General features: G+C 41.8%; 1 protein-coding gene across 1 annotated transcript in view; it reads left to right on the forward strand.

Moving 5' to 3' along the window:
- The first annotated feature begins 1443 nt into the window (after positions 1-1443).
- The window catches only part of LOC136863679 (uncharacterized), a 30006-nt gene continuing 16363 nt past the window's right edge, over positions 1444-15086 (forward strand). The window contains exon 1 of the mRNA XM_068226519.1: positions 1444-2091. Within this exon, the coding sequence (XP_068082620.1) occupies positions 1444-2091 (648 nt within the window). The remainder of the gene's footprint in view (positions 2092-15086) is intronic.

The following is a 15086-nucleotide window of genomic DNA, read 5'->3' on the forward strand; positions in this document are numbered from 1 at the left end:
GCTACCCCTACACCGCAGGGTGAATACCATTGAAACTTTTATTTATCTAGAAATTGTTCAACAAGTAGTACAAACACATATGCACAGAAGGACATGGTTATACATCAACTTGCTGTAGAGCAGGCTCGAGACAGTCAAGTGAAGTCGTTTTTAATTTGTTCAGGTTATATTTAAGGGAGACTGGGAACCTGAAGCGTAGTAAAGGAAAGGGCACATTCTAGCGGTAAAGGGAACAGCGCTCCACTGAGACGTAAAGGCGCTTGCTTTTTGAGCATCGCTACAGCTGAGTGCACAAGGCTTTCTGATAGTGTATGGTGTGGTTATCACAACGCATGCGGCCATGTCACCGACACCGGACACAGTGACACACAATAACAAGTGAAACTTTGTGGCGTGCGCGGGCTAGTTCTTAAGTCGTGCGCGCGGGTGTCTCTCTTACTCGAGAAACTTCGCTTTCTGATAATTTTTAAAACAAGTGAGTTTTCACGATCGTGAAAAAAATCGGGTTGGAAATTCACTTCATTTGTGAATGAAGTCACATTTTGTAGATTTAAACAAAACTATAGTAATATACACTCCGTAAAATAGATTAATATAGTGAAAAATGCTTTCCTTCAAAATACAGTCGTGATTGCGAAAGTCATCTGTTTTATTTATAACCCATTCGTAGCTAGGAATAATATCCTTAATTTTGTTTTAGAAGTGAAACTCTTTGTTGGATGCAAAGTATTCTTTGCGCTGTGAGTGTGAAAACTATAGCTTCAGAGATACTGGTTAATATTTTGGATGGATCATAGTTATAGGGACTTAAATGAAATCCATATTTCATCAATCTAGTAATTAGAAATATGGGTATATTGCTGGTATTACAGAAGAACAGGAAAATTCTAGGCTGTCTTAAGGGTGGTTTTTCTGACTAGAGGTATAGATATACTGGAGTTCAGACTGTGAGCATAACACATTTCTTTAATTTTTCGTTTTCTATATTTCTACTCCTTTAGGTGAATATTTTCTGGTACTGTGTGCAAGAGGAACGTAAGATGTACGTGTTCGTATCTATTTTCAACCTGAAAAGCAGTCTTTGACCAGGTTAAGAGTAAAGTTCTGGCGCATTGTGATGCCACCTTTCAGATCTCAGACTTCAGATATTATAAAATTCTTGGAATTACTTTTTAAACATACCCAGTACTTATACATTTTTTAATGAACATTCGTACATTTTGTTAGAATTTATATCGTAGTTTTTTAGTAAAGTGCTCTCGATCGAAATGACAAGCTGTTGTGTTATAAAATCTTAGCCGCGATTACAGCGCTTTCTCTGTCGTTAGTTCTGAGTTAAATCAACACGCACGTCAGGCGCACATTCCTCGGCTGTTGGTGTAAAATATACAAAGTGGAGTGAAGTACGTGTGACGCACAAAGTCAAGAAACCCGAGTGCAGACATGGAGGAAGAAGACAGAACAACGGAATGGGCCCTATTGTTCCCCCTTAAAGCCGGGCTGTTTGCTGTGAAATCATCCCTGGCTGTTGGAGCCGGGGAAGCCAAGGAACTGACTGTTAAAGAAGGGATGAGTATCCCTGAGGAGATGTGTGGGGGTGGAAGGTTGAGGATGAGAAGACGCTCCAGTATGTCAGATCTGGACAAGCTGACATCTTCAGGGGCTTTACTGCCGGATGTGGTCCGTCATACACATGGATACGACTCTGTACCCCACAGTCCGGCGTTATCACGGAGAAGTCAAGCAAGGAGTGTTCAGGGAAGTATTGGAGACCTCATGAATCTCAAACGTTTTGGTGGGAGCGCCGGAAGTGTCCGTAGCGAGACGCTGATTGCCCGCACAGTACCGCTGTCCACAGTGACTTCCCGCACCGGATCTCCGCGACTCAGCCCTGAACGCGACGCTGAGGTTGAAGAGGCTCTGTGTTACGTTCACACGCGTCTCAGTCTTCTAGGGGCGTCACAACCGTCCCCAAATGTTATTGTGGATGACCAGACGGACGCCAACGTCAAATTAACCAGCTCCCAACGCACTGAACGTCTGTCCAGACTGATACGACAACAGCGGAACTCCGTAATGCGAAATTCAGCGGTAAGTACCTACCCTTCTAAAACATTATGTGGTCGTTTATTTAGAGTGTTTATGTGTCTTGGGTAGACATAAATGAACAAGAAATATAGGAATTTTTACTAAAAATGCCAAAATCAAAACCAATTAAAACAAACCATTAAATAAATTTACATTTATTAGTAATAAATCCAAATTACCGTAAATTGTATAAACATTAAATAATACCACCAGTAAAGTTAATGAAGCTAACAAGGATTTTGTTACCCGGTCGTTGGTTATTGTTAAGAAGTTTTGATTGATGTGGTAAATGTGATGTGTGTTGAATACTAAAAACGTGGCCATCACCGCTCTACTTCTCCTTCTCTCTTTACCTGGTGCGGCACTATGTGAGCAAACATAGGAGTTGTGTGATTAATTCCATATAATATAAAAGATAATCATAGGGGGCGTGCTAATGTAAGTGTTAGGACCAAGTGTCTAGAACTTGTAAAAATGTAAGGGAATAATCCTAAAAGGTTATTAAATAGAATAAGTGAGAATAATGGAATAAAGATAAAAGTTCTTCCATTATGACTAGCCGGTCCAATAAGGGAAGGTATTAACAGACATGAAAGTAGTGAGAATATTCGCTGGTATACTAAACAATGGTAGGGAATTGGTCTTAATTTCATATTGATTTTTATTACTTTATTGACCACCTAATGAATACAACATATTTTTCAGTAGGACTAGTTTCGGTCGATGTAAACGTCCATCGTCAGCTATTATTAGCAGGATGGTTTAAAGAAGGACATAGTTTCATTAAAATTGAATATCTTGATACAAACGTCAAGTCGAACTGAATCTTTAAAAGCTGTGACCACAAACATGGTTGCAAAAACACACACTTGTACACAATTAAACTGTTCAGTATGGTCAGTGTACAAGAATTATTATCTTGAAACTAGTCCCAGTAAAAAGTGTTGTATTGATTAGTTGGTCAATAAAAATGATTAAGAAAGTCATATCCATCAATAAAATGAAATTCATTCCTTATACGTAGGAATTTGGTCGTAATGAGGAGATTCGATGGCGGAATCATGTTATTTAAACCCGTTTTTACATTAAGCTGCTTTCTTAAGGTCAACAAATTTCTATTAAAAAATTGTTAAAACACGTCTACCTGTTCAATACTCTCTATTAACTATTCAGTTGCAATAAATAGTACATTTTTAGTACATGTGGAAAAATCTAAGTTCCCAGTGAGGGAATTGCTAGGCGGGCAAAAATTCCATTGTTGCGATTTATCTCCCCTATGCCTCTACTGATGGGCTTCTGATAAATTCATGTGTCCTTAGCCAGAGAGGAGATGTTCCCTACTAGGTGGCCCGCCTCTCCTCTCTGGGGTGGAACGAAAGTTTAGTTAGATAGATTTCATCTGTATACACCCCAGCGTCAGTGGGTAGGACGTGACATATCCCGCTCTGATGACTCATGCGTCAGGCCTAAGACGAAATGCTGGTTTTACGGAGGAAACACCTGAAAACCCTTACATCTAGTTCATGTTTCAGTCCCTATGGGATCATCCTCAGCTAATATAAAAATCATAAAAAATACATGTTGAAATAAACTGAATACAGACATTTTAAAATACACATGTAACAAACGAACACATTAAAACCATCTTTAAAACATGTTGCTGTTTCTCCGTCTAAAAAGATCATCAAGTTCTGATACGTGAGAGTGCTATCTGATGAGGTAGTAGGAACATGAGAGGCTAGAATATTCTCCTTTAGTACAGCGAACAGATTCTTGCTTGATAAGTTGTCAGAATGGAACAATTAGTGTACATAGCTGTGTTTGAGAAACCAAAATAGTGGGGATTTCCAGCCTCAGAGTGGGTACACTCATGTTCGAATCGTCAATACGGAGAAAAAAATGAAATCCATTTGTTGTATCTTTAAGCTATTATTATTATTATTATTATTATTATTATTATTATTATTATTATTATTATTATTATTATTATTATTATTATTATATATTGTTGTAATACAACGAATTGACGCCATGGGCGACTTACGTAAAATTTCCGACGTTTCATTCTCACTACCAGGTGTTCTGCAGCAGTTAGTTACAATCAGCGATCCTGTCAGCGAAACCGAAACTCTCTGTGTAGACGCAGTGAAATGCTGAGAGAATTTTTCCATGTAAACACCCTTTTCCACTTGATTTCTTTTACATTACGAATGACTTTGTACGGATTTTCTAGTTTCAAAAATCCACCATCACGGTCTTAAAGAAACCCACATTGTTATGTGTAAGAAATTTGTTCGTTATTTACTGGACCACCGACTCCGGTTTCTATATCTTTTAGAGCATGAGTATGAGTTTTGTAAACCTCTCCGTGGTTTTCTCAGAGCAATTATTTTAGAACTCCCGAAAAATGACAGTATTTTACCACGAAGTTGAGAGAGTTTATATGTCTGAAAATAGATATATGGGTAATGAAACCCATCATATCCGGCACCGCGGTGTAGGGGGAAACGCGTCCGACTGTCACTCGGCGGCTCCGGTTCGATTCCCGGCTGGGTCAGGGTTTATTAATTGTAATGATTAATATCCCTGGCCTGAGGACTGGGTGTTTGTGACGTCCTTAATCTTCCTTTCCTCACACACAACATTCTACACTACCGACATACCAATTACACGCAGGTTCATGCAATGTGGTGCCAGTAGGGACAAAAGATCCACATGGGTCGACGACCCGAACAAATAGCATTAAATAAAGAAACCCATCATTCATTCCAAGAAACAAGAGGGTTACACTCTACTAGATCGCTCGGATGTTTAGAAAGGTGAAAATTGTGCAAAAGTGATGTGAAACGATACCTAGAGTGGAAGAGAGGAGAGATCCTTCCTTTATGCTTGTCGGGGATCCACCAACCCACCCTTAGAAATATTCTTACTTATATAGAAAAAAACCGATACTGTTTCAGTCTGTAAGTGTGGCCATTCCCTGTGTTCCTATTGGCTGCAGGGTAGTCACTATTGTCTTCCATAGAGTTCGCATGATGTGGGGCCCACTGCTACCATATTACGTGAAAATAATGAAACCGTGGTGTTTGTATCTGACGTGTGCCGCATGTATTTGTAGAATCCGCGACGTAACTATCCATTTGTCTTGTCACTAGCCAATAATACTATCACAGGTTATACTAAAGGTCTGCGGGCCGCTTCGTGGCGCTAAGTGGTGGTGGAGGTGGGGGGGGGGGGGGGGCGCTAATGCCACCAGTACCCCTTTGCCCCAAGCCCAGTGGTCTTGTTGCTAGCCGGACCTGATCATTCCAGACCAGTGGTCTTGTCACTAGCCGGGTCTCACAAATCCAGCCCAATTGTCTTGTCACTAGCCGCACCTAACCAGTCCAGATCAAGGGTATTGTCACTATATGGACGTATCTCATATACTGTCCTACAGGACCTACTTGTCCCTTGTCTGGCCTACTTTCTTAAGTTGGCAGCCTAGTGTATCGCGCTGCGACATTGTATAAGCCGTGTCATGTTCGATTCTTAATCTTTCCTTTGCGGTCCATCCGAATGTTTAAATTTTGTGTTCATTTTCCTATGCTTGTATGTAAAGTAAAATGAATTTTACCGTACCGCTGTAGGAATGTATGTTTGCATGACGAATTCACTCACTCCTATAACATAGTGTATTTAAGGTCCATTTTCTATTAGACTTCCGCATGGGAAAGTGAACACAACGAATTGTTCTGATGGACTGCTTGTCCGATTGTGGCTGGGAGGTGTGACCGCTCTTCAGGAGTATAGTGGGTAGGAAGAGCATTGTGATATACGAGGTTTGGTTTCTTCACCGATCATATGAAAGTTATAGTATCAGAAATGTAAGAAATATTTCACATGTTTAATGTTCCTAATGTAGGGGGATCCCGCCTCTGTGGTGTAGTGGTTACCGTGATTAGCTGCCACCCCCGGAGGTCCGGGTTCGATTCCCGGCTCTGCCACGAAAATTTGAAAAGTGGTACGAGGGCTGGAACGGGGCCCACTCAGCCTCGGGAGGTCAACTGAGTAGAGGTGGGTTCGATTCCCACCTCAGCCATCCTCGAAGTGGTTTTCCGTGGTTTCCCACTTCTACTCCAGGCGAATGCCGGGATGGTACCTAACTTAAGGTCACGGCCGCTTCCTTCCCTCTTCCTTGTCTATCTCTTACAATCTTCCCATCCCTCCACAAGGCCCCTGTTCAGCATAGCAGGTGAGGCCGCCTGGGCGAGGTACTGGTCATTCTCCCCGGTTGTATCCCCCGACCAAGAGTCTGAAGCTCCTGGACACTGCCCTTGAGGCGGTAGAGGTGGGATCCCTCGCTGAGTCCGAGGGAAAAGCCGAACCTGGAGGGTAAACAGATGATGATGATGATGTAGGGGGATCACTTGTGTAGGGGGCAACGCGTCCGCCTGTCACCCGGCTGCCCCGGATTCAATTCCCGGCCGGGTCACGGTTTTTAATTGTAATGATTAATATCCCTGGCCTGGGGACTGGGTATTTGTGACGCCCTTAATCTTCCTCTCCTCACACACAACATTCCACACTACCGCCATTCCAATTACACGCTGGTTCATAAAATATGGTGCCAGTAGGGCAAAAGATCCACCACATGGGTCGACGTCCCGAACAAATAGCATTAAAAAAAGGGGTAGCACTCCTGTCAGCGTTTTGAAACACACTGTCGTATTCGTGAAATAAGTCGATCTCTAGTATTAAAGGATGTAGGGCGCTGAGAAAATTTTTTTCTTCTTCTTTGGGTGTAAGTCTCGTTACTTCTGAGAGGATATTCAGTGTTAATCACTGTATAACAAGAGTGTCAGTCTGTAGATGAAGGAAGCATTTTGTCCCTTTCTTTCAGACTTGCATGGCATTTTTTTAAATATTTCTTTCAAACGGTCCAAAATTGAACAAACGCGTGGCGTGACAGCCATTAGAGCCTTGGCTTTAAACTCGAGTGGCTTGTGGTCAGAGTAACGGTATGATTAGTCCTATTTGTTAGCTTTTCTGACCAGATACGTTGCTTTTCATATCAGTCAGCTCCTTAGTTGATCTTAAGAACCCTGTTCCTGCCTTCTGTCCAGAATTAAAGTCTTCTGGGTAAGAATCAATCAATCAATCAATCAATCAATCAATCAATCAATCAATCAATCAATCAATGAACTGCATTTAGGAATGTCGCCCAGATGATAGATACCCTTTTTTGTTTACCTAACCTTTTCTTAAATGACTTCAAAGAATTAGGAAATTAATCAGCATTTCCCTTGATAAATCATTCCATTCCCTAGTTCCTCTTCCTGTAGATGAAGAATACTTTTCCCCAATTTTTCCTCTTGAATTTCAACTGTATCTTCATATCGTCGGTGAGGACACAATACCTCGTACATCACAATGCTCTTCCTATCCATTATGTTCCTTTAGACTGGTCACGCCTCCTAGACACGTGTGGATATGCAGTCAATCAGAACAATTTTATTGTGTCCATTTTCCTATGTTGATATGTAAAGTAAAATGAATTTAAATACATTATATTGTAGGAGTGCGTAAATACGTCGTACAGACACACATTCCTACAGTACAGTGCGATAAGGTTCGTTTTTTTTACTTGTCAGCATAGGGGAATGAACAAAACGAAAATTGTTCTGATGGGTGGCATATTGATATGGGAGGCGTGACCAGCCTTACAGAAGAACGGTGTTATTATGATCTTTCCAACCTTTAAAAGTACCGCTCAGTCTTATTCTTTTACTAATTAATTCCTCACCATCTCTTCACAGACAGCTCGTCTCCTTATTTCCAAGTCTTCCTAGCCCAAAGTCGACAACATTTACGTAACATTACTCTTTTGACCGAAACCATTCAGAACAAATCATGCTGCTTTCATCTGGATATTTTCCGGTTCTCGTGTCACCTAATACTGGCGACGGTCGCATACACTGGAACCATACTCTAATTTGCGAAGTTTGTTTTGCAAGTTGCTTTACGTCGCAACGATACAGATAGGTCTTATGCCGACGATGGGACAGGAAAGGACTAGTAGTGAGAAGGAAGCGGCCGTGGCCTTAATTAAGTTACAGCCCCAGCATTTGCCTGGTGTGAAAATGGGAAACCACTGAAAATCATATTCAGGACTGCCGACAGTGGGGTTCGAACCCACTATCTCTCGAATACTCGATACTGGCCACACTAAAGCGACTGCAGCTATCGAGCTCCGTAATTTGCGAAGTTAATCAGTGACTTACATACCCTCTCCTTCATCCTTACCACAACTCCTACGAAACCTCTTACCCATGTGAAGAGATCTGTATCCTTTCTATAAAACCTCGTTAATGCGATTTTCCACAAAAAGATCATTCCTTCCATTTATTAACACCTAGGTACTTACAGTGATCCCCATGATAACTCCATCAACACAGTAAATAAATCTGGGAGGACTTTTAATCCCGTGTACCATCCTACCATCCTATGTTCTCCATCTCTTTGTTCAGAGATTGTTCTCTTTGCAGTCGCTCACAATCCTAATACTCTGTACAGTATACCATCATTCGCAAAGTGCCTTATCTGTGATTGCAGTTCTTTACTACTATCATTTATATACATATACATAAGAAATCAGATAGGTGTTATAATACTGCCCTGTGGAACCCCGTACTTACAGGATCAGATGAAACTTCACCAACTCTAATTCTCTGAGTTCTATTTTCTACAAATACACAGTTCAAGAAAATTAGGGGAACATGCTTTGTAACGTCTGGTATGTGAACGTTATTTTGGCAGATGGGGTTCCAATGGTCGTACAGCATACCTTGAGACCTTAGCTACTCAGGGTATGAAAAATCGAAGTTATACTCCATCTGTAGGTGTAGCTATGCATTAAATTGTCAGGTGACCCCTCAAAACAAAGTGAATAGCGGTGCGTCCATGTGTCGTTGTGAGGTACACAGACTACTGCGGTCATTTGAGCACGTTGTACGCAAACCAGCATATCCCATGAGACATCTTAACGAGGTTCAAGTCTCAAGGGCCGTCACTTTGATCCGGGAAGGATGGACTTTTAGTCGTGTTGCTGTGGATCTCAATGTCTCTCCGTCAGTTATTCAACGCTTGTAGAATCGCTACAATGAGACAGGCCAGTTCACAAGGAGGGTTGGACAAGGTCATGGACGCATGACAACTCCACAGGATGACAGGTATCTGACCATCTGTGCGCTGTGGCGTCGTTCAGCAACTGCCGGAGAACTGCAACAAGACCTCAGGAGGGTCACTAGAGTCACGGTGTCTGACTAGACAGTAAGGAACAGGTTAAGAGAAGTGTCCTTACGACCCAGACGTCCTGTTCGGGTGCCCCGTTTAACGCAGCAACATCGCTCAGTTCGCCTTCTGTTTGCCCGTACCCACGTCATCTAGCAACTTCGTCAATGGAGACGTATGTTGTTCACAGACGAGTCCAGATTTCTTCTGACACAGCGTGATGGACGTCAACGTGTATGGAGACGCCGTGGTGAGCAGTACATGCCAAATATTGTCCAGGAAGGCGACCGATTGGGAGAAGGTTCTGTGATGGTGTGGGGTGGTATCAGTTTTGATGGCCATATGGATCTTGTCGTCGTCCGCTGCGGAGTACATCGAGCAGATACTGCTACAGCGTGTGTTAGTTGATACATACGGTGTTGGAGCTGAATTCGTATTCATGCACGACAATACCAGGGCTCATGTTGCGCGCATCACCAGAGCTGTCTTGCGAGAACTGGACATTAAAGAGATGGAATGGCCAGCAGTGAGTCCTGACCTTAATCGCACCTATCATATGTGGGATAGGCTTGACAGAAGTGTTAGTGGGCGTCCTATTCCACCACAGACTTTCCAAGATCTCGAACAGGCTCTCATTGAAGAATGGGACCTGAAACCGCAACGTGACCTCCGTCGACTTATACGGAGTTTGCCACGTAGGTGCCAGGCTGTGATAAATGCTCGTGGAGGACATACACCATACTGAAGCCTTCCAACTGTGATAAAATCCACCCTTGAATACTGTTATCGCTTTGTTTTCGCCCCTATTTGGACATTTCCGTTTGTGTTCTGAAAATGAACGCGAATCCATCGATATCCTTTTGTATACTTCAACGGTAAAGAATAAAGGTTTAGTTGGTAATATACCCGGGTGTGAGGTATTGTTTTGTGGAGCATGGCACACGTTAAAAAACATGCCCCCCTCACTTTTGAACTGTGTATAACCATCCATTCAACCAATCTTTTGTCTAGTCCAATAGGACTCATTTTTGTCAGTAATCTCCCATGATCTAGCCTACTGGATAGGTCAACAGCGATGTAGTCCATTTGACCTCCTGAATCTAAAATATCTGCGATATCTTGCTGGAATCTTACAAGTTGAAACTCACTGGAATAACCTGTGATAAACACGAATTGCCTTCTATCAAACCATTTAGTAATTTCGCAACCGTGTCTAATATAATAAAAAAGAACTCTCTCCCAGAATTTACAAACAACACATATCAAGATAATTGCATCCGGGAGACAGTGGGTTCGAATCCCACTATCGGCAGCCCTCAAGATGTTTTACCGTGGTTTCCCATTTTCACACCAGGCAAATGCTGGGACTGTAACTCAATTAAGGCCACAGCCGCTTCCTTCCCATTCCTGGGCCTTTCCTATCCCATCGTCACCATAAGACTTATCTGTGTCGGTGCGATGTAAAGCAAATAGCGTAATAAGTATTGGCTTTATGTTTATCACTCCTTCCCTTGTACACTGGAGGATGTTTGCGATTTCAGAACTCTTTCTTTTAGCGTAAACTGCAGTTCAGATTGTTTAAAATACTATGTAAGTACCGAGAAAGATTATTGATACAATTCGGTGGAAACAATGGAAAGGGGGTATTGAGAATGAGGAGATAAAGACTAAGTTAGGAATTAACTTGATGGATGAAGTTGTTCTCATAAACCGGCTTTTGTATTGAAGTCACGTGAGGCGAATGGAAGAGGGTGGGTTTCCTAGGATAACAGTGAAATCCGCTATGAAGGGTAAGAGAAGTTGAGAGAGACCAAGGTGACGTTGGTTAGACCCAGTTTTAATGGTTGTGTAGTTCAGCTCCATGGCTAAATGGTTCGCGTGCTGGCTTTTGGTCACAGGGGTCCCGGGTTCGGTTCCCGGCAGGGTCGGGAATTTTAACCATAATTGTTTAATTCCGCTGACACGGGGCGCTGGGTGTATGTGTCGTCTTCATCATCATTTTATCCTCATCGTGTCGTGCAGGTTGCCTACGAGAGTCAAATCAAAAGACCTACATCTGGCGAGCCGAACTTGTCCTCGGACACTCCCGGCACTAAAAGCCATACGCCATTTCATTTCAATGGTAGTGTAAAGAGAGGTGTACAACTAAATAAATGGGCCACAGAGCCATTTTTAATACAGGATTGTGAATATGATTTGTTAAGTGACTATGTTACTGCATAAATGGCGTGGAATGACATTAAATTTCGAGGCGTTTTCAAAAGTAGGAAGGACCAAAATTATGAAGATAAAGTTGGAATTCCAGAAGACAAATTTGGGCTAATATTTGTTTAGAGGCAGAGGATTTAGTGATTGGAATAATTCGTCGTTCGGCAAAAGGTCATGTCTCACAATGCTCTTCCTATCCATTATTTTCTTGACACTGGTCACGCCTCCCAGTCACATATGAATATACAGTCCATCAGAACAATTTTCGTTGTTTTCATTTTCGAATGCTGTCATGTAAGGAAAATGAACTTTGAATACATTATACTGTAAGAATGCGTACATAGGTCGTGCGCACATACATTCCTAGGGTGCGGTATGGTAAGGTTCATTTTCATCTACACGCAAGCATAGTAAAATGAACATAACAAATATTGTCGTGATGGACTAAATATCCATATGTGGCTGGGAGGCGTGACCAGTATTAAGGAAAATAATGGATACGAAGAGCATGGTGAGATTAGACCTTTTGCCCGAGCAGCTACAAATTTATCAAGGGAAAGGTTCAATAAATTTCTAATTGAAATTATTTGAGAAAAGAGTAGCTAAACAATTGGTAGGGAAACTGTTACCTGGGCGACTCCTTTAAATGCAGAACAGCGGGGACTCACTGACTGACTGATTTGATTAATTTATTTACTTATGGTTAAGTTTTGCCTTCTGCCATTTCTTGATGAATACAGTACTTTTGTATCCAGGCCACAGTAAAGTGTAGCTTCCACCCAAGTCCCAGTCTCATCCATGGATGTAAAAAATGTCGTATGGCTTTTAGTGCCGGGATATCCCAGAACGGGTTCGGCTCGCCAGGTGCAGGTCTTTCTATTTGACTCCCGTAGGCGACCTGCGCGTCGTGATGAGGATGAAATGATGATGAAGACAACACATACACCCAGCCCCCGTACCATTGGAATTAACCTATTAAGGTTAAAATCCCCGACCCGGCCGGGAATCGAACCCGGGACCCTCTGAACCGAAGGCCAGTACGCTGACCATTCAGCCAACGAGTCGGACATCCATGGCTGTGACAATATGGAAGCTGCTGGGGTATGGGTGGTGCTGAGTAATGACATTCGGAGCACTACTAGTGCATCTGAGTGTTATCAAAGGTGTTGCTCATAGGGTCAGTCGTGCTGCAATAGCACTTTCTGACCCAGTGAGGAAAGCAATGGCAAACTACCTCACTCCTCGTCTTGCCTAGTACGCCTCATTTTGGTGCTACCATTGGGTTTTGGGGTTTCCTTATAACCGCATAACCTTTGGTGGTGCTATTTGAGGATCCAACCAGCATATGCGCTGATGACCTAACAGACAGGCATGGAAAAGTTGTAAAACTTACGTACTTACGTTACGCACATGCTACACTTGACAATATGAGGATAGCTCTTGATAACTCATTTAATCATATAATTGAGGAAATTTTAATAAAACACAGTAGATAATAAATATATTTCAGGACTTGCCGGCTATTTAAAATTATGTAATCTGTTTTCGGTCACCAGGAGACGTTACCAAAGTTCGCTGTGGAGTCAACCGCTGGGTAAATATTTCACATCGTCGTTGCGGTGCCGAAACCGCATATCTGACAATGCTACTTCTATCCATTACTTGCCTTAGGACTGGTCACGCCTCCCAGCTAAATACCATACAGATATGCTGTCCATGAAAACAATGATCGTTGTGTTCATTTTTCTATGCGAAGGTGTAAAAGAAAATGATCCTTAAATATAGTAAACTGTAGGAGCGCGTAAATATGTCATGCAAACATAATATTCCTACAGTACGGAACGCTAAGGTTCATTTTCCTTTGCACATCAGCATAGAAATTTAACACGGTGAAAGTTGTTCTGATGGACTGCATATCCATATGTGGCTGGCAGGTGTGACCAGTCCAAAGGGAAATAATGGATAGGAAGAGCATTGTCACATTCGCGGTGTCGGCTCCGCAGCGACGATATGGAAACGATGCATTGGTTAACGGAATTCTCTTTAAGGCACGACAAGTTTTATTCCATGCAATCCTACACGTTACATGTAATGAAAGGGTTAACATATATAAACCAATAAACATTTATTCATCGTTTCTGAAATTGAAGGTTCAGTCCTCTTTGAATTTGGAAACACTTACAGTTGAGTAAATTTCGTAACTCTTATAAGAAGAAACCCCGATGTCCCGGCATATTTGAATACTATAAGCACTCCAGTTCTGAAGTTAAATAGTTATTCTACTTCTTGTTATCGTTCTTTACACGTATATCTCTTATTGTGTATCTTAACGATGAATCCCTTTAATTAGGGAAGTTTGGAAAATATTCATCTTTCCATTCCAGAGCTGCAGTATATTTGTTTGAAATTTTCGTGTTTTACACTCGTTATATCTTAATATATCCATTCCATAAATATTGCATGAGGAGGGCGTAACATTGTGCGTGTACGATTTTACAGATCACGAAGGAAGGAAAAAGTACACGCAGGTACAATCATCGCCAGTCACTCGAACTATATTTTGTCTTCCTGACCGGGGTCTTGTAATCGGTTGTTATTTCTTAACCAATATGTCTTATATGGAAACTACTGCCCCTGGGTTTTCCCATAATGCTGGGTTCAATGTACTGTAAATGTGGTAATTAATTATTGGATAGGATTCTATAAACATCTGTTATGTATTTCTACTTGCTGTAAGTATGTCCGGTTCCATGGCTAAATGGTTAGCGTGCTGGCTTTTGGTCACAGGGGTTCCGAGTTCGATTCCCGGTAGGGTAGGAAATTTTAACCATCATTGGTTAATTTCCCTGGCACGGGGTTGGGTGTATGTGTCGTCTTCATCATCATTTCATCCTCATTACGGCGCGCAGGTTACGTACGGGTGTCAAATCCAAAGAGCGTAACATGTCCTCGGACACTACCGACACGAAAAGCCATACGCCATTTCATTTACTTGCTGTACGTTATGCTTTGACATTTGGGCAGCCCTGGGTTATAGCTTTTCTTTCTAGCTCATGCAAGCTCAAACTGCGCCCTCTTTAAGGGAGAGCATGATTCTGGAATAGGCTTGCCAATGAGTTCAATAGCTGTGATGTACAATAAACTACTTTATTTAAAAATATTTATATATTTTTATTTATTTATTTATTTACATATTTATCGGAAAAAAACAACATTAAAAACATACAAGACATCATAAGTAGCAAATCTGAAGAAATTTGATCAATTTATCTCTCTTTGTGCAGATGGTTCGAAACAACAAGACACATTAGGGGTATCAGCGGCATTTCACTCTCTCAAATTATTAATCGTATGTTACACATTTTCATGTTATAGAAAAACGGAAATGACCACATTCTAGCGCACCACGCGAGATCAATCGAACAGAGCTCCACCTATCGACGTAAGCCGTTGTTTCTCCTTCGTAAACAACGGGGATTACTGTAGGCTCCAATTACAGTGCACCCTCTTTACTTATT

The sequence above is a fragment of the Anabrus simplex genome, chromosome 1 (genome assembly GCF_040414725.1).
Source record: "Anabrus simplex isolate iqAnaSimp1 chromosome 1, ASM4041472v1, whole genome shotgun sequence".
In the NCBI taxonomy this organism is placed as follows: domain Eukaryota; kingdom Metazoa; phylum Arthropoda; class Insecta; order Orthoptera; family Tettigoniidae; genus Anabrus; species Anabrus simplex.